This window comes from Chionomys nivalis, chromosome 4 (assembly GCF_950005125.1).
Source record: "Chionomys nivalis chromosome 4, mChiNiv1.1, whole genome shotgun sequence".
Classification (NCBI taxonomy): domain Eukaryota; kingdom Metazoa; phylum Chordata; class Mammalia; order Rodentia; family Cricetidae; genus Chionomys; species Chionomys nivalis.
In genome coordinates, this window is record NC_080089.1 from 105,763,626 (window position 1) to 105,783,556 (window position 19,931).

At 47.4% G+C, this 19,931-nt stretch overlaps 1 protein-coding gene and 1 long non-coding RNA gene across 5 annotated transcripts; one reads left to right on the plus strand and one right to left on the minus strand.

Moving 5' to 3' along the window:
* Positions 1–606: 606 nt before the first annotated feature.
* Positions 607–19,239, plus strand: Ccdc51 (coiled-coil domain containing 51). Of its 4 annotated transcripts, none has more exons than XM_057767761.1 (4): positions 607–622; positions 16,165–16,484; positions 17,636–17,800; positions 18,277–19,239. In XM_057767761.1, the coding sequence occupies exons 2-4, from the start codon at positions 16,173–16,175 to the stop codon at positions 19,030–19,032; spliced, it is 1,233 nt and encodes a 410-aa protein (XP_057623744.1). In that variant the 5' UTR covers positions 607–622; positions 16,165–16,172; the 3' UTR covers positions 19,033–19,239. The 4 variants fall into 4 exon arrangements, with proteins under 4 accessions (XP_057623744.1, XP_057623741.1, XP_057623745.1 ...); XM_057767758.1 differs by lacking the exon at positions 607–622 and adding an exon at positions 7,964–8,387; XM_057767759.1 differs by lacking the exon at positions 607–622 and adding an exon at positions 8,498–8,660.
* Positions 3,610–8,242, minus strand: LOC130873160 (uncharacterized). The gene is made up of 4 exons (XR_009057008.1): positions 8,143–8,242; positions 7,990–8,045; positions 7,820–7,907; positions 3,610–4,036 (listed from the first exon to the last, which is right to left on the minus strand). It is a non-coding gene; the product is annotated as an uncharacterized LOC130873160 (long non-coding RNA).
* Positions 19,240–19,931: the final 692 nt, after the last annotated feature.

Here is a 19,931-nt window from a genome sequence, read left to right on the forward strand (position 1 = left end):
CGCTAAGTCGCCGCTTGTGCCGGGGCGCTGTGCAGCTCTACCGGGATTACTCGTGTGGCGGGATCGCGGAGCGTCTGACCAACGGCACCTGTGACTGTCCTCCTGGCTTGTGTAGAACACTGAGCCTCCGAGGAGCAGTTCGCCTTGAATCGAGACGGGCAGCATTCAGGGGTCAGCTCTATTTCACCTCACGCATCGCGGTTGACTCCCTGAGACTGTCTCAGGGAGGAGGGCTGGAAGAGCGGACTTGGGGAGGAGAAGGAATGCAGCGGTTCTTCTGAACGCGGGGATCTTCCAGAATAGCGAATGTTTCGAGTATGTGTGAATTTGAGAAAAGTCTGGGAAGGGTGAGCTCGAGAACGGTGTGCCTGTTCAGAACTTCTCGAACTGTTAGCTTTCGTTTATTTCTCGGAGAGTCTTTATGTTCTGAACGCTGGTTGTATAGAGATGAATGAAGGCCAAGAAGTCAAGGAAAGCTTCCTGTGAGTGGTCCTTGAATTGCCCTACAGGTTGAGGGGAAATTGGCAAGAAAAATGGGTAAGAGGCTGATGCGCGATGATACTGAGAAATATTCAGCTTCGACAAGGATACCAGGTGGAAGTTACTGCGGCAGAGAGAGGAGGTAAAACTTCACAGGGGAGCAAAGAGTTGGGTTTTGCTTGGGTGTGAGCAGAAGTGGTGGGCGGAACAGTTAGCGGGAATGGGGGAATGGAGAGCAACAGGATCGAGACTTTTCTACTCCGCTTGCTCGGTGCCAGACTTAGCTTGTGAGCCTATCAATCTGCTAAAATATCGGGTGAGAGAGTGCTCAGGTCTAGAATGCCTTAGGTCTTCTGTTTTTTTAGATTTGTTATTTTTTATGTATATGAGTGTTTTGCCTGCATGTATGTCTGTGCACCACACGCATGCCTGGTGCCTACAAAGGTCGGAAGGCATTGGCTCACTTAGAACTACCTTAGTTTTTTTTTTCTTCAACTGCTAATAATTTCCCTTAGCTTTCCAATATAATTGACCTGAAACTGGCCTGAAACTCCAAAATGTCCTTCCTTCTCTCTGACTGCTGGGATTATAGACCCGAACCACCCTGTCAAGCTGCTTTTGTTTCTTGAGATGGCCTAGCACTTCCAATCCTCCTCTGTCAGTCGCCAAGTGCTAGAATTGTAGGTGTGAGTTACCATGCCTGACTGAATACCCAAGTCTTACTAAGGTCTGTGGTTCAGAAAAGAGACTGGACTGTTCACTGTCAGGTAGGATCAGATTCCAGAAAATAAAAGAGAAGTAACTTCCGTTGGGGGGCAGGAAGCCATGACTGCTGACTTTTTGTTGTTTGTTGTTGTTATTGTTGTTTCCAGCAGCTTAGGGCTGGGAGCCAGCTGGCAAGACCCCATGGTCCTAACACTCAAAGAAGGTGCTGTTTTTTATGTGTATGAGTGTTTCGCTTACGTGTATGTCAGAAGCCAGACAAGGGCATCAGCTCCCCTGGAACTAGAATTATAGTGAGTCACCATGTGGGTGCTGGGAATTGAACCCTGGCCCTCTAGAACAGCCAGTGCTATTAACTGCTGAGCCATCTCTCCAGCCCCCAAGTTGGTTTCTGATTCTCTTGCATCAGCTGACCGAGTGCTGGGATTACAGGTGTGTGAGCTGGGCATGCCTGTAATTCCAACTGCTCAGGAGCCTTGGGCTGGGGAAATCACAAATTCAAGGTCTGCCTGAGCTACTTAATAAGATCCTGTCTCATAAAAAAGATATCCTCAGGGAAGGTTTATTACTATTCCCAGTTGTATGAATGGCCTAGAGGAAAAGTCTTGTGCCTCTCAATTAATTAGGTTTTTTGGGAAATATATATGGGGTTTGGACAGTGTTAAAGTTATTTGCTTAGAATATTCAAGGCTCTGGATTTGATTTCCGGCATCCTGTCTCCCCTAAAATAGGATCACATTTCTGGGCCTGATGGCACCAACCGGTAATCCCAGCTGAGGCAGAAAGGTTTTAGTTAAGGCCCTCCTAGTCTATACGGACCGAGTTCCAGGCCAGTCTGTGATTAGACCCTATCTCAACTCCCTCCTTCCCAAACAAGATTGGTTTCTAGTTCGGAGTTTTTTACTTAGTGGTTGGTAGCAGATAACATCTGGTAAGAACTACTGCTTTACAGAGTATAATCAGGGAAGAGTCACTATTTTTTTTCCAGAACTGGAGTCTGAAAACTAGGGCTCTTCGCATGAGCTACATCCCTAGCCCCATTTTTTACATTTTTGTGACTGTTACTCAGTCATGTCTTCAAGTTGTGATCCTCCTGCCTCAGTTTTCCAAGGAGTTAGGATTTTCTAAAGGTAAGACTGAAGGAATCGAGTTGGTCACAGTGAAAGGCTTGGGTTTCCTCACTGCTTTGCAAGGATCTGTGTGTGTGCTTGCTATTGTGTATTCTTTAGCCACTAACAAAAACAAACAGAAAACACAGAGCTGGGCATTAGTGCCTCATGCCTTTAATCCCAGTACTTGGGAGGCAGGCCTGGTCTCCATAGGACAGCCAGGGCTGCATGGGGTGCAACCTAGCAAGCAAACAAACAATAAACACAGCGAGAGCCTTGCAGTGGTGGTGCACGCCTTTAATCCCAGCACTGAGGAGGCAGAGACAGGTGAATCTCTGTGAGTTCGAGGCCAGCCTGGTCTACAGAGCAGTTTCAGAACAGGCTCCAAAGCTACACAGAGAAACCCTGTCTCGGAAAACAAAACCAAAAACAAGCAAATAAACAAAAAAACAAGTGAGGTTTGTCTTTACCCCAGACTACTGTGGCTGCAAATGGACTAGAGGGTGAATAGTAGAAATCAGAAGGCAAGGAATGCCAGACCACTTAGAGCAACAGTGGCAATTTGTCACCCCTTTGAGGGTCACATATATTTACATTGCGATTCATAACAGTAGCAAAATTAGTTACTATGAAAAGAGTAGCAATGAATTTTGATTGGGGGTTACCACAAGAACTGTATTAAGGGATTATAGTCTTAGAAAAGTTGAGAAGAACTGCCTTAGAGCCTGATTTTAAGAACTTTGGCTTCTTTTTTTAAGTACTGAAGAATGTTAAGCCAACAAAAAACAATTATGAGTTGTAGTTTAACAAGATCTGCCTTTTTGTCCTTTGCATGTTGAAGCCCAGGCTTGGGAGTCTTTTTTTTTTTTAATATTTATTTATTATGTATACAATATTCAGTCTGTGGATGCCTACAGTCAGGAAGAGGGCACCAGACCTCATTACAGATGGTTGTGACCTACCATGTGGTTGCTGGGAATTGAACTCAGGACCTCTGGAAGGGCAGGCAATGCTCTTAACCCCTGAGCCATCTCTCCAGCCCCAGGCTTGGGAGTCTTATTCATTGATGCAGGATGTCTCAACTGAATTCAGAGCTCACCTATATGGCTAGCTAGCTGTCCAGCTTGCTCCAGGGATCCCTTGTCTCTGCCTGAATTGCAGATTGCTTTAAACACATGAACATATGGCAACTTCAATATCATGAAAGTCAGGTGGTTTTCTTTATAAAGTATACTTCTTTTACTAGTCTCCGAAAAAGCATACCATCAGATAAAGAACCACGCAAGAATGATAGCCTTTGAATGAGTTGGTTTAATTCAAAGTGATACAGAATTCAGAGTACAACAAAGACGAAACAGCAGGCTCTGGCAGAATTCCAGACTGGGTTCACTTTCAATTCACAGCTGAGGTAGGAACTGCTGAACACTAAAGACAATGAGCCATTGTATTATTTATTTATTATAATTTTTTTTTTTACAAAAGTTTATTACAATGTACAACAGGCTCCAGGATAACACTTCATTCTAACTATAGGTGGCAATGATGTTATAGTAGGGGATCCAGATATTTAACAGGCTCCAGGATAACACTTCATTCTAGCTGTAGTTGGCAAAGATGTTATGGCAGGGAATCCAGATGTTTAAATAGGAATGGAAGAGGGTCACCATCATCTCAGATATGAGGAACAGCTTACTTTTTGCCAGATTTCTTAATTCCACCTGTAGCTGCAAAAAGAAAAGTCGATCAGGGAAAAATATACTTGTGGCTAAAAAGCCTCAAGGGTCCTGGCAATACCTGGCTCTTGTGCTGGGTGTTTGCTATGACACAAACACGCACAATTCCTTCATCAACACCATCTCTCCTACAAAGACAGAGCATAGCTGAGGCAGGGGCCACGACTCTAGAGCTGCGGACTACTCTCTATACTATTGTGTCCTTCAGATTGGCTTATTAATGTTCCTCACAGCAACTCACGTTACAGGTAAGTAGTTCTGGATGTTTGGTGACTTCAAGGTTATAAACTAGTATGTGAGAAGCCTCAATTCTCATCTGGTGGTTTGTCTTTTCTGTTTTTAAGGTGTTTTATTTTTTGTTTACAGTAAAGTCTTAAAACAGTAAGGGTGGGCTTCGAATTCACTCTCCTTTTTTTGTGGGCTCCCCCCATTGGTTTTTTGTTTTGATTTTCTTTTCCTTCTTAAAATAGAGAAAGAACACAGAAGTTGGTGTGTAGGGAAGTGGAGAAGACCTGGAAAGAGCTGGGGGAGGAGAAAACATGATCAAAATATGATGTAGGTTCCCCCCTGTATACCATTGGCTAATAAAGAAGCTTCCTTGGACCTATCACAGGGTAGAATAGAACAAGGCAGGAATTCCAAGCAGAGATAGAGGAGAAAGTAGGCAGAGTCAGAAAGACTCCACGTAGCCACCGCAGGAGACAGATGTGCCGGAACCTTGCCGGTAAACCATGAGCCTCGTGGTAAAATATAAAATAATAGAAATGGGTTAATTTAAGATGTAAGAGCTAGCTAGAAATACACTTAAGCTATTGGCCAAACAGTATTGCAAATAACATAGTTTCTATGTGATTATTTCAGGTCTGGGAGGCTGGGAACAAATGAGCAGTCTCTGCCAACAAACGTACACTGTATGAAAAAAAGGTTTTAATCAGGTATGGTGGTACATGTGATTAGCCCCAGCACTTGGGAGGCAGGGGCGTGTCTGAGGCCAGCCTAGTCTACATACTGAGTTCCAGCACAGTCAGGACTACAGAGAGCAATGATTTCCAGCCTTCCTAAAGCTGCAACCTTTTAATACAATTCTTCATGTTGTGATGACCCCCAGCCACAGAATGGTTTTTGTTGCTACTCTATAACTGTAATTTTGCTACTGTTATGAATCATAATCCAAATATCGGTGTTTTCAAATGGTCTTAGGCAACCCATGTGAAAGTGGTTTGACCCTAAGAGATTGTGACCCACATGTTGAGAAACCCTATCTCAAAAAATTCATCTTTCTGCCTCAGTCTCTCTCAGCCTCCCCAGGTGTTAGGATTAGTGGTATAGGCCAGCATGCCAGGGCTCTACCTAAGAAGCCTAACTTCTAATTGCATACTTTTTTTCCTTTCACATTTTATGTGCCTGCATTTGTGGGCCAGAAGCTCACCCTAGGTTGTATTCCCCACCAACCTAGTGTTTTTTTCCAACCTAGTGTTTTTTTTTTTTTTTGAAATGGTATCTCACTGACCCAGAGCTTGCCAAGTCACCGCCATCAGGAAAAACTGAATATTCTTAACTGCCACACTACAACACACTATATCCCATTTTATATTCCTGGACTGGCTTATTGTGCCTTCAATTTAAAAATATCACTCCAAAGCCGGGCAGTGGTGGCGCACACCTTTAATCCCAGCACTCAGGGAGGTGGAAGCAGGCAGATCTCTGTGAGCTTGAGGCTAGCCTGGTCTACAATGCAAGTTCCAGAACAGCCAGGCTGATACACACAGAAACCCTGTCTCAAAACAAAACAAAACAAAACGAAAGCTACTACATTTGGTACTAAGTAGGTAATTAGTGAAATGTTTGTACAATTAATTATGCCTAACATAAGGATAAAGGTGAAGCGGAGCAGGGATGGCACACACTTTTAATTCCAGCATTCGAGAAGCAGAGGCAGGTGGATCTCTGTGAATGAGGCTAGCCTCGTCTATATAGTGAGTTCTAGGACAGCCAAGGCTATAGAGAAACCGTGTCTTGAGGGGGGAAAAAAAGAATGAGGGTGTAAAAGAACTATGACAAATCTTTTGATGAATTAGGCACAGAGTCACACCCCAGCATTCTGAGGACAAGGCAGAGGATAAGGAATTCAAGGGAAGTTCATGTCATACCAGGAGACCTTGTTTAAAACAAACAGGAAGCAAGCCCAAAATAGATGGTGTTCAATAAGAAGTATTACCAGTTGGATTTCCCTATCAGAAATTCCCGGGAACAGAAGTGTTTAGGGCATGGGGGACTTTTGCATATACACATTTCAGGGATGGGACCCAATTATGAACACAACGCTCATTTATGCTTCACACACAGCCAATGCATATAGTTTGAAGTTAATGTAATATAACACTTCCACCCCACATGCAATGCATATAGTCTGAAGTTAATGTAATAACACTTCCATTTCCTCAGCATTCTGACTGCAGCTCATCACCTAAAGTCAGGAGTAGATTTTCTACTTCTAACGAGGTTTCAGATCTGGAGCATTTTGGATTTACAGATTATAAATGCTCAATCTGTATAGGACTTCAAGGTTTGAACCTTTTTAATATAAACACAGATTAAAGGAAGGCACCAGGTACCTGACTTCATTGCAGTGTTGATAACAAGAGATCAAGCCTACTGTAATAGGTCTTGGGGTGACAGTTTCCAGTATATGCCACACTGATACCTGGCAGAATCAGCACTAGTTAGAAAATGCAAAATAGTGCTTTTACAATGTACACAAAGCCAGACTGGTGGCACAAACTCCAACCTCAGCTATCTAGGAGATGAAGGCAGGAGAATCATAAATTCAAGGCCATCCTGAGAAAATTAGTAAAAGCATGTCTCAAAATAATAATGACAGTGTAGGTCTTGTCTAGCATGCAAGGTACTGAAATAAAAAAGAATAAGAGGCAAAGCAATTAAAAAACAAAATAACAAAAAATGGGAATAGAGTGACAGCTCCGCAGTTAAGAGTGCTGGTTGCTCTTCCAGGGGACCTGGGTTCGATTCCCAGGTCACAACCATCTGTGACTGTAGTCTCATGAGATCTGATACCCTTGTCTGGTCTCTCAGGGCACTGCACACACATGGTACAGGGACATGCACGAAAAACACTCATACACAGAAAGCACAAAAATAAATACGTTTTTTAAATGCAGAATTAGGACTGCTGGGCCTGTAATTCACTCCTAAGAGGCAGAACCATGGGGAAGATTGGGTTAGCAATGTGGACTGAGAAACGTGGGGCATAGGACACTGTTTCCCGGCATAGTCACAAATAAACACAAAATAGCACGCAGAGCAAAATACGTATTAAGGACCCTGGACTTTTATCTTTTAGTTTAGACACACCCAAAGGTGACTCAGGACTCAACATTACAGATATGTAAGCAGCAAGTAAAAGTTCTATGTTATAATGTAACAAACTATAAAGAAGCCAGAAACTGAACGATATTCAAACAGATATGCATCTGTTCGGAGTACATTTTCGTGTTTCCATTTCTGTAGCTTCCCAACGGACTGGAAGCCCAAGGTGTCCGCGAGGCAAGAGATTTCATTTTCTGGCCACATTTCCACTCCCATCCCTCCGTACTGCTGCAAAGCCAAGACAAGCCGGGGGTTTGGCCAGCGTGGACACGAGGGTCCCGCAATTTCATCAAGGACCCCAGGAACAGAAGACCTGTTTGTCCCTCGTACCTATCTATACTGGCTCCGAGCATTTGTCTCTCAGAGGTGTGCTCCACCCTCACTTACCCAGGGGTCCCTTCCCCGCGGCCTTGGCTTTTAGCTCCTCGAGTTTCTTCTGCTCCTCTTTTTGTTTCTGCTTGAAAGCCTTATCTTCCTGCGGAGAGGCAGAGCAGGTTCACTCCAGGCCAGTCGCCCACTCCCTCAGCGCCCGCCCGCGCCTCCGCTCCCGTCCTCACCTCGTCCATTTCCTTGGCCTGCTTCTTGGGCTGTTTCAGGGGCTTCTTTTTGCCACCTGTGGGCGACACGAGCATGCTCGGCCCATCCCCGCCATCCACCGCCCTATTCGTTCTTCCCCGTCCATCCGTCCCCCAGACTCCAAACAGCCTTACCTTCCCGGCCCGACATGGCGCCTCCAGACACCCCCTTCTCCAGACCCTGATCCTAAGCCGGAAACGGAGCTTACTACTGGCGCCTATGCCGCGCGGCGGGCTCGCTGATTGGCTTCCAAGCAGGAAGTTACCCTCACGTTTTTTAAAGGACGCGCTCTCCAGGGGAGGGTGCTACCCGGTCAGAGGTCATTTGAGTGGCAGCCGCGGGGCTTACCGCTGGAGCCTAATAGGCTTAGGCTCTTAAGGTACGAGGCGGAAGGCTCTTTCTTCCGGGGGGACGATCCGAAACCTCGGGGGGGGGGGGGGACTGGGGGGCGTATGGCTATAAGGCCTGTCATCCTGCACAGAAAGAACGTGGTGCAGGTAGAGGGGCAGGCGCGTGCGAAGCTCCTTTCCGGAACCCAGGAAAGCACAGCTGGCTGGAACGATGGAGAATGGGAGATGGCCGTGGCCAACATCACTTGGTCCTCAGCTTCGGAAGCCGCGGGAAGAAGTTTGGACTTTATGAAATAATGAGTGTAACCGTTTGCAAATTCTTCTTCTAGTTCATTTTTGTTGACTGTGTACTATATAGACAGTACTCTGGACTGGGGGATTCAGCAAAGCTGACATTGTAGCAAGGCAAACCTACAGCAAAGCAAATAAGTAAACTATGTATCACATATTATGTGACCTGTCTAGGGAGAAAAAAGACGCAAAGAAAGTGGTTATGGAATGTTCCCTGGGGCGGGGGTAAGATGTCGCTTTTTGATAGGGGGACTTAATGGACTATTTGAGCAGGACTTGACCAAGGCCACGGAGACAACTATAAGCAGGGATCAGCTAGCCAGTACCAAGACCCTGAGGTGAGGGATTGCCTCCCGCGGTCCAGACCTTCATAACTGAAGGGAGGGAGAAAAGAGACCCTAGTGGGAAGTGCAGTCAGAGAGGAATGAGTCAGATCCCCTGTAAGCTGTGAAGACTTTGACTTTTGCCTTGAAAGAAACATGGGACTGTTGAAGAATTTAAGCAGACAGAGACCTGAGATTGCCAGCATCTGAAAAGACCACTGGCTGTTTGTTGATAGCTGACCTCAGAGACTGGAGTAGAGAGGCAGAAGCCCAGCAGAGATAGTCCAGCCGCAGAGTGTTGGTCATTGAAACCACTTTGTAGCCCTGGCAGAGCTAGAAGGGACGGGCACCTGGTTTTAGAAAGTCAGTGGAATTTTGCTAATCGAGTGGATTGAGATCAGAGAGAAAAACTGAGGGTCTAGGGTTATGTGAGGTTGTCAGTCTAGCATTTGTACGTGAATTACCGTAAACCATGGTGGAGAAGAGTATGGCAAAAGCAGTTTGGTAGATAAAGTTAGATTAGATTTTCTTTTTTTTTTTTTTTTTTTTTTTTTGGTTTTTCGAGACAGGGTTTCTCTGTGGTTTTTTGGAGCCTGTCCTGGAACTAGCTCTTGTAGACCAGGCTGGTCTCGAACTCACAGAGATCCGCCTGCCTCTGCCTCCCGAGTGCTGGGATTAAAGGCGTGCGCCACCACCGCCCGGCTAGATTAGATTTTCAAGCAGTGATATTGGCTGGACATTTAGGTAATATAGAATCTGGAGAAAAAGTCTTGACTGAAGAAGTCACAGATGTGGGATGTGTGTGTGCACGAGGGTCTTACACATGTTAGACAACTATACTCCCAGCTTTTGGAAAAAATATTATTTTTAATTATGAGTGTGTGTGTGTGTGTGTGTGTGTAAAAGAGAGTGAGCGAGCAAGAGAACGCTCAGAAGCTTAGAGCCATCAGGTACCCCAGACTTGGAGTTACAGGCAATTGCGAGCTGCCCAGTGTGAGTGCTAGTAACCAAACTAGTTTATATTCCCTCTTAACCGTCTCTCCATCCCAGTTCTTCTTCTTCTTCTTCTTCTTCTTCTTCTTCTTCTTCTTCTTCTTCTTCTTCTTCTTCTTCTTCTTCTTCTTCTTCTTGGTTTTTCGAGACAGTTATTCTTTAATACAGCTTTACTGATCTAAAACTCACTATATAACTGTATAACTAAGCTACTTAATTTGTACAATTCAGTGATTTTTTTTAATGCATGAAAGATTATGCAAATATTACTACAACCAATGATAGAAGTATTTCCTCTTGCTCTCTCTGGGGTTTGAAACAGAGACTCCCTGGGCAGTGGTGGCACGCAGCTTTAATCCCAGCACTTAGGAGGCAGAGGCAGGAGGATCTCTGTGAGTTCTAGGACAGCCAGGGCTACACAGAAAAATTCTGTCTCAACAAACCGGAGCGGGGATGGCAGGGAGAAGAAAGAAAAGAAACAGATTCACTGTGTAGACTGGACTAGCCTGGGACTTGGAAGTCCGCCTGCCTGCCAGCCTCCCGAGAGTTGGGATGGCGGGTATGAGCATCGTTTTGAGTATGAGGAATGCTTTTGCATTCTTCTCCAACATTGGGGATGTAGCCCAGCACTTCCCCCATGCGAGGGAAATACTGTACCCCCTACCTACATCCCTAGCCTTGCAGCATTTTGTTTTGGTTCATTAATAGATTTTTAATTTTTATGGGTATGTGTGTGTGCCTGCTTGTCCATCCATGTACCACATGCATGCAGTGCCTCTGGAAGCCAGAAAAGGGAGTCAGAGCCCCTAGAGCTGGAATTACAGGTGATTGTGAGCCATGTGATACAGGTCCTGGGAACTAAACCCTGGACCTCTAAAAGAGTAGCAATTATCCCTAACCCCTGAGGCTTCTCTCCAACCCCAAAACCAGTTTTTTGAGTTTGTTTTTGAGACAGGGGCTTAATGTGTAGTCTGGATTAGTCTAGAACGCACAAAGATCTGCCTGCTTCTGCCTTATGTGTGCTTGGATTAAAAGACATGTGTCATACCCAATTATAATGTAAATTATTTAAAAATATGTTCTATTATATATGTGTGTAATGTAATATTATATATATGTGATATATATTATTATTGGTGGTGGCTGTTTTTTGTTTTTCAAGACAGGGTTTCCCTGTGTAGTCCTTGCTGTTCTGGAAGTCCCTCTGTGGATCAGGCTGGTCTCAAACTCATAGAGATCTGGCTGCTTCTACCTCCCGAGTGCTGGGGTTAAAGTTATATGCCCAGCTTTTTATTTATTTATTTATTTATTTATTTATTTATTTTCGAGACAGCATCTCTGTATCCTTGGCTGACCTGGAACTTACTATGTAGACCAGGCTGGCCTTGAACTCATAGAGATCTGCCTGCCTCTGCTTCTTTGGTGCTAGGATTAAAGGCTTGTACCACTACCCCTAGCCCTTATATTTTATTTTAATTACATGTACATATGTATGTCTGTCTGGAGGAATGTGCATATAAATGCATGTGTCCATGGAGGCCAGAAGAGGGCAATGACTCCCTGTAGGTGGAGTCACAGGTGGCGGCAAGCACCCATCTGCATACTGGGAACCAAATTTGTCTCCTCTGCAAGACCAGTATGCTCTCTTCACCACTGAGCCGTCTCAGCCCCCTCTAGCATTTTTAAATCCAGAAAACTGTATGCAAGAGGAACCTGAGCACTGTGTCTGGCCATTAGGGAGATGAGGACAAGTGAAGCCAATTGAAGTGGCTTTTGAATGAAGAGGTAGCTCTCACAAGGCACAGGCCGATGAAGGGCAAATGCCATGAGGATCCAGGACTGCCCATCATATTTAGTGGAGGAGGTGATCTACAAGAAACAGGTGACATTTGAGCAGATACATATCTGGACAAGGGTGGATGCAAAGGCAATTGCAGAGAGGGTTTAAATGGGAGGAGAACAGTAGAGATGGGGGTCTGGCAATCTGTCAAAGCATCTGAGGGCACACAGGGACAAAGAGATGGGGCACTTGCTAGATGAGGTGGTCTCAATGACTGAGCAGTGTCGGAGGCTGCGTATTGCTCTTCCTAAGAGGCGGGAGAAAGTGAGGACTAGAGATCTAGATCACTGCTTGCTTAGCATGTGCAAAATTCTTACTTCTATTCTTTTCTTGCTTTTTTTCTTCTTTCTTTCTTTCTTTCGTTCGTTCGTTATTTGAGACAGGGTTTCTCTGTGTAACAGTCCTGACTGTCCTGGAACTCACTGTGTAGACCAGGCTGGCCTCGAACTCACAGAGATCTGCCTGCCTCTGCCTCCCAAGTGTTGGGATTAAAGGCACACGCCATCACTGCCCACCCGGCAAGATTCTGGGTTTAACTCCAAGCACTGCAGTAAGGGGCTGTGGCTGGGCAGACACTGACAACTGAGAAAGGCTGCTAGAATCTGTAGAGGTGCCCCCTCCCCATTTCAAGTTTCTTGGTGAGAAACAAGCAAACTATCAGCTGCAAGAGAGGGTAATAGACAGATGACAGGCCGGGTGGTGGTGGCACACGCCTTTAATCCCAGCACTCAGGAGGCAGAGACAGGCAGGTCTTTGTGAGTTTGACGCCAGCCTGGTATACAAAGCAAGTTCCAGGACAGGCTCCAAAGCTACAGAAAAACCCTGTCTAGAAGAAAAAAAACAAAGCAAAACAAAAAAGCCACATGACAAAAGCGTGAAGAAGGCAGGGTAGGAAGCAAGCAGCCATCTGGTGGTAGTGGGAGACCTGATCTGAAAGGGCAAGAATCTGAACTCCGTCCTTAGGCTCCTGCTTAGTATGACCTCTGTCCATCTTCCAGCCTCACCCCCTCAACCATCTCTGCCTTACCTTTTAGCTGCATTGGCCACCTTCCATGTTGTAGACAACTCCAAGAGCTTCCCAGCTTTTCCTCTGCCAGCATAATTTTTCCCTTGTTGGTTGAGGGTCCTATAAGACACCTGTGGATGGATGTTGTTGAAATTGAGAGACAAGCAGTGTGTGATGGGGTGGCAAGGAGAGGCTGGAAGGAGGGCGTAGAGAGGGCAACAAGCTGGGAGTATTGACATTTTTCTCTTTGAAGTTTCTGCTATTACCAAGTGTGTGTTTGTGCTAGGAAATACATATCTGATACAGACAGCAGGAAAGGTGACTAGTAAGGAAGGCTTTACTGCAAGGGGACAATTGAGGAGACAGATGAGCCACAGTCTCATGGAGGAAGCGGAATGTCGCTGGGGGAGACAGCAGGGCACAGAGTTATGCAGGTCATGCTTAGTGTGTCAAAGTGGTCGGAGCAGAATAAGGCTATGGAAAGAAGAAAGAGGGGGGAGGTTGGGAGGGCCTGAGCTTACTGCCTTCTGCCGGATCTCTTTATGCCAAGTGACTTGGAAACTGGAGACTCTGCTCTTCCTCGTGTCTTAGCAGACCCTTGAGCTGCTGTGTCAAAAACAAGGTTTCAGGCTCCTCTCTGCCAGGTATAAGTGATGTTCCAGGGCACTTAGAGCAAACAGCCAGCGGAGGACAAGCCAGGAGCTGGACTGAAAGGCTGGGGGAAGTTGAAAGGAAGCAGTGACCTCAGGAAGAGATGGGGACTTTGAAGGCTGTAGGGCAATCAGAGATGTCTGAGTGCCTCTTAATTTCAGGGACCTCTGAACCATAGAATGGGGTCAAGAGAGCTGGCAAGCAGCTGTGGGTGTAGTGATACAGGGCTTGTCCAGCATTGCCAGGCTCTGCTGGGTTTGGTCCCCAACACTGAGAGGGCTGTGGAGGGCGATAGAGGGGGAGGTGTGAGGCTGCAGTAAATGCAGTGGCCAACTCATTCCTACCAAGTGTTGCTGGGAAGGACAGTGGGGATTGTGCTCGGCTGTAATGAAAAGTGTATTTACAGAACTATTCTGGGGCTGTAACCTCTGTTCTGAGGGCCCTGGTGTTGGGGCTTAGGATGATCACCCAACCACCAGGGCACGAATATTGTAGGCTGCCTTGGGCATGGTCCTCCAGAGTTCAGGTAGAGCTCCAGCTTGGAACCAGTGTCACAGAGATGCCCTTTTCTGGGGCTCTCAGCTGGAGCCTACTTTGACCAGAGGGTGTGTCCCTGTCTATCCAGCTTTGTTTTCAAAAGGACCAAGAGTCTCTCTGATGCTGCAAGCAGGCCTGTACGTGAGGAAGCACCCCCCATACCTGTGTTTGTTTACATATATCTTTTCCGTGTGATCTAGTTAATATATATAGAGAATAAATTATCAAAATTATCCTGACATCTTGTAGTTACCACCTGTGAGAAGTTTTATGTCTTGAAACTAAGGAAAAATCCCAGCCACAGTTTGAGGAAGCCTTTCTGTGTTCTCCACTTGGCCCTTCCTCCTCTTCTGTGGCCGACTCCCTTTGCTTTCTCTGGTTGGCCACCAGATGTCGCTCTGGTCAGCGTTTTAGGGCTTAATGTGGTTTGACCAGAGGACACTGCCAGGTTTTTCTGAGATTCTGGGTAACCTAGCCCTCCCTTTGGGTTTCTGAGTCCATTCTGTTCTTGGGCTGGGGCAGTGCCTGATTCTGGGTACTCCCTGTCCTGTTCAGGTCAGAGGAAGTAGGTGTTGTTAGGGCCCAAACCTGAAAGCGAGCAGAGAAGCCTGCCATGCTGAGCAGTGGCTGGGGCTGGGGAGGAAACTGAGAAATGTGAGACAGGGACTTGGGAGCCTGAAAAGTCAGTGGGAGGGCAGAGTGATGGTGTGACCTGAACCTAAGAAAAGCACGGGGAAAACAGGTTTTCCCTCCCTGGAATTGTCCTTTCAGAGGAGAGCTAGTGGCAAGCTCAGTAATTCTGGAAGTTAGATGTGAGGGACTTGGATAAAAACGACTCTGAAAGTTAACTTTCCCCCTCGTTCTTAGTTCCACCACTCCCAAGGGAGCTTTTTTTGTGTTTTTGCAGGACTGGGGATTGAACTTAGGGTTGCAGGCATGCTAGACAAGTGCTCTGTCACTGAGCTATATGCCTAGTCCTTAAAACGCATCTTTACTTTTTGTTATTTTTATTATTATTTTGTTTACTGTTGCTGTTTGAGACAGGGTCTCACTGTGTAGCCCTGGCTAGCCTGCAACTTGCTGTATAGACTAGGCTGTCCTTGAACTTCAGGCCTTCTGCATCAGCTTCAAAGAGCTAGGATTACAAACCTGTACCATCAGACCAGTCCACAGGGCCTTTGTTAATCTTTTTGTCAGCATGGGCAACCCAGGTTTGAGGATTTTCTCTGGCATTAGCCGAAAAAGCAAGCACCAAGATTCTCACCTAGGTCCTGTCAGAGACCTAGGAGATGGTATGTATGTAGTTGGGGGGTGAGAGGTGTAAAGTATTTTCTGACCAACAAACCTCTCCGCCGACGCAATAATCCCAATTAGACCAAATTAGAAAATGCTCAGGTTTGAGAATGCCAGCATGCCGGGCAGTGGTGGTGCATGCCTTTAATCCCAGCACTCAGGAGGCAGAGACAGGAAGATCTCTGTGAGTTCGAGGTCAGCCTGGTCTACAAGAACTAGTTCCAGGTTCCAGGACAGGCTCCAAAGCTACAGGGAAACCCTGTCTCGAAAAACCAAGAAAAAAAAAAGAATGCCAGCACTCCCGGGTGGCACCCTAGAAAAACACAGGGGTGAAAGGAGAACTGGAACGACCACTGGAAAGGGAAAAGGGGAGACCATGTGTTCTTTCTCTGGGGGGCAGCTTAAATAGCCTGTGGGAGTGATCTTGACTCTGGGGGGGGGTCACCATTTGGTGGTCTTTCTTGGAGGTGGAGTCTGGACTGCAGCCACTCCAAGGGGAGGGGGCTTATGCCAGGAGCTGGGGTGAAGCCCCCAGCCAAACATTCCAGGATTTTTCGGATAAAGATGTTAGGGGTTGAGGTGATGCGTTTAACTAAACATTTTTTAGGCTCCTTGTATATATGTATGCCAGGGGCCTGGGGTGAAGCCCTCAGCCAAACAGCAGGGGAGGTGGTTTTTAAGGCTTCATGGTAAGAGAGCAAAGGCATGATGCCCTGATGAGCTTTTTCCTGCAGACTCATAGGAAAGCCTGGCCTTCCCCTTGCTGTAGGGGCGGAATTTAGTCTGTTCAGCACCAGGCCTAGCGTTGGAGACCCTCCTGAAGCCTAGCCTTTCTTGGTCAGGGGCTCATCTGTCTGGTCTCTTCCTCACAGCTCCTCCAATGACACGGTACAACCCCGTGTTTGCCATGCAGCACATTGTGGGCATGCCCCATGTACTGGTACGGAAAAGCTTCTTGGGAATGGACCTCCTTGTGACAAGGACTCTATGCAGTCCTGGTCCCAACCAGCCCAGAGAGAAGCGACCAGAGGCCGCAGCCTTAGGGTTGTATCACCGCCTCCCCACACTGGGAAGAACACTGGGCCACACCATTCAGCAGCAAGCAGCCTCTACAGCCAAGGCTTGGTGGGACAGATACGAAGAGTTTGTGGGACTCAATGAAGTTCGAGAGGCCCAGGGGAATGTAACCGAGGTGAGGAGAGGAGCCAGGGTGCTTGCCTTTGCCTTCGTTTGGGGAAATACAACTTGGGTTCCTAATGAAACAGTTCCCAGCGGCACACGTGATGACGAGGCCTTCCGTGTCCTTGACTGGCCTTGGAGTCTCTCTGTAGCCGAACTCCTTATCTTCCTGTGTCCACCTTCTGAGCCTGGGATTTCAGCTGTGTGCTACCACAGCTGGCCATCTTTTCTTTCTAAGACAGGGTTTTGTCCAAAGTCCAGTCTGGCCCCGAACTTACAGTATATTCTAGCTGGCTGCGAACTTGTGATCTTCCTGCCTCAGAGCTGAGATTATAGGCGTGGGTACCACACCAGCTCAGACTTGCCTTTTCTGAAATGAACATCACTGGTAGAAACATTTGACTCTCTCACACGGAAATCTGGGTCTGTTCTACTGGGGTGAAGGTCTCTCTGTAATTATAACCACTCTGCTAAAATGCCCTAGCCTATGACTCCCCAATTGTATTAGGCCAGCAAATTGTCCTTTGTGGATTTTGCCTATGGTGTGAAGGCAAAGGGCACTGGGAAACATTGTATTGGGAAGTAGACAGAGCCGCCTGTGGTTTTCAAATCCTTGGTGGCAGCGGAAGTACACCCATCACCCGCCCCACCCAGGCACAGAGCCGTGTGGCATGGGAGGAGGAGACTGAGGCTTAGGCACTGGCGTCCCCTCTCCTTGGACACTGTTTGTACCAGTGAGCTTTGCTGAGTTGGAACTTCCAGGGCCATCAGCTGGAGGCTGTAGCGATGCTTTGGTGGTGGTCCTGCAGGCCTCAGCAGCACACTGGAAACAGCATAAGAACATTGGTTCCTCGTGGTGGTTTCCATCCGACAGGAGTTGGCTGGAATTAGTGGACAAAGATTGTGTCACTGTTTGCTTTTTGCAAGTTTCTCAGGGGCATGTTATTTCTGCTTGAATGAATAAATCCAGTGCTTCACATGGGCGTGGCCTACAGCTGCATGTTGAGCATGCCAGAGTGAGCCAGGATTAAGGTCCAAGAACTGTTTCTACCTTTCACAGTGACACCCCAGTGACCTCTGTTCAGCTGTGGCCTTGTTAGCTGTGAAACTGAGCCCGGATGGGGATGGACAAAGGGCTGATGGCATCTGACGTTCTCTCTGCAGGCAGAGAAAGTGTTCATGGTGGCTCGTGGCCTTGTCCGAGAGGCTCGGGAGAATTTAGAGGCACAGCAGGCTAAGCTGAAGGAGGTGAGGGACCGTTTGGATCGGATCTCCAGGGAGGACAACCAGTACCTGGAACTGGCCACTGTGGAGCACCGGATGCTGCAGGTAAGCCCCTCAGGAAGCAGCCCTCGGGCACCTGCACAGGGCCCTAGGCCCCAGCACAGCAGGTTGTGGAGGAGTTTAACCCTGACTGTTAATTAGAAGCTCCTAAGGTGGCCATGGCCCCCAGGCTTCCGGAGCCTGTGTGCCTGCTCTTTCCTGAGTACTGGGCGAAGAGTCCAGCAAAGGACTGACACCCAAATGATTGAAGAGCCTGTGGAGGTGCTGGCTCAGGGAATGCCACCCACTTATTTCCTAGAGATGCGTTCTCCATGACTGCCCAGTGGGAAGATCTTGTGGCTGCCTTTCACACACACACACACACACACACACACCCAGCTCTGCTCCTACCGCCAGCCAGGTGTTTTTTGTCTTCTTCAGGCAGCAGGTATTTGTGGAGCCAGGGGCAGGGGAGTGGCCCTGTGCCACTGGCTGCAGTCACAAGCTGCTGGTTGCTGCCTGACACCACTTTGCTCCCACAGGAGGAGAAGAGGCTCCGAGCAGCATACGTGCATGCAGAAGACTCAGAGCGGGAGAAGTTCTCTCTCTTCTCCGCAGCTGTGCGGGAGAGTCATGAGAAGGAGCGCACGAGGGCCGAGAGAACTAAGAACTGGTCCCTCATTGGGTCAGTCCTCGGAGCTCTGATCGGTGTGGCTGGCTCCACCTATGTTAACCGTGTCCGGCTACAAGAACTGAAGGCCTTACTCCTGGAGGCACAGAAAGGACCTGTCAGTCTCCAGGAGGCTATCCGTGAACAGGCTTCTAGCTACTCCCTCCAGCAGAGAGACCTCAAGGACCTTATGGTGGATCTGAGGGGCCTGGTGCACGCCGGGCAGGGCCAGGGCTCCGGGTCACCAACAGGGTCCTCTTCTACCCAAGGGAAGGACATAGAAACCCTTTCAGCTGCCATGAGAGAACAGCTCAGTCATTCTCGGCAGGTCCGTTCCTGCCTAGAGGGTTTACAAGAGCAGCTTGATGGCCTGGAAAAGACTTGCAGCCAGATGGCTGGGGTGGTTCAGCTTGCAAAGGCTGCAGCACATCTAGGCCCGGTAGATCCAGTAGATGGGACCCTGCCCAGCTCTTTGCTGGAACAAGGGAGCATGGTCTTGGCCCTGTCCGATATGGGGCAGAGGCTAGAAGCACAAGTCAACAGAAATACTATCTGCAGCACGCTGGTCACCTGTGTGACCTTTATGGCCACATTGCCTGTGCTCTACATGCTCTTCAAGACCAGTTAGCCCTGGGATCCTTCCTCAGAGGGGCCTAAGGGTGAAGGTGGCTGTTGGTGGTGATATAATCAGTCTTAAGGCGCATATAGCCTCAGACTAAGTGTCATCTAAGGAGCTGACCAGCAGGTGTTTTTTTATTTTGTAGGTAATACTTATTTACATAATTATCAAAACTTTCTGTAAATGTTCAATTAAAATATCTAAGAATTTGTATTATTTAAAAGGGTTTTATATCAGACTCAGTTTTGTCATTGACTTCAGAAATCTGGGACGTGGAGTTCTACCTGGAGTGAGAGAACTCACCCTTTCTTACCTCATCTTGGTCCTAGCTCAGGACTGTGTTAGATGAGGTTAGCCCTAAGGTCTAGATTCTCACTTTGAATATACTGACTTACCCTCTGATTGCTGGGCCTTCCTGTCTTCCTGTTTTGTCTGTTCAAGTGAACAGAACCTAGCCTGGTGCATAGCTTTTTGCCATGGGGTAGGGAGGAGAGGAACTTCCTGGTTTTGATGTTGAAGTGTGCTCAGAAGAAGAGATGGAGGACATCATTACAGATCCATGGTTTGTCTGCATCCTTGATGCCCTGGTGCAAAGTACTCCCCATGTGCCTGGACCCTCGAAAGGCGTGGGCCTAGTTCAGACCTATGCTGGTAGCAGCATGGAGTAGTTAAAGGTACAGTGAAAAACAGGTGTGGACTGCCCTGAGAACTCTGACCTCTTTTCAGAGGTACAGTGACCCTTGACTTCCTCAGTTAAATGGCGTGGGTGGCCTTGTGTAAACAGAATTTGTGGAGTGTTGTTCGGTGCCTGAGTATTAGGGGTGTAGAACCATAGTGGGGAGTCAATTTAATAGCACTCCCCAGAGTGCACCTGCACCCCAGAAGGCACCCTCACCCCCCAAGGTCAC

Coding starts and splice junctions, on each gene's coding strand:
- Ccdc51 (XM_057767761.1), top strand. CDS start 16,173: ATGACACGGTACAACCCCGTGTTTGCCATGCAGCACATTGTGGGCATG. Junction 16,485..17,635: donor CCCAGGGGAATGTAACCGAG/GTGAGGAGAGGA, acceptor TTCTCTCTGCAG/GCAGAGAAAGTGTTCATGGT. Junction 17,801..18,276: donor TGGAGCACCGGATGCTGCAG/GTAAGCCCCTCA, acceptor TTGCTCCCACAG/GAGGAGAAGAGGCTCCGAGC.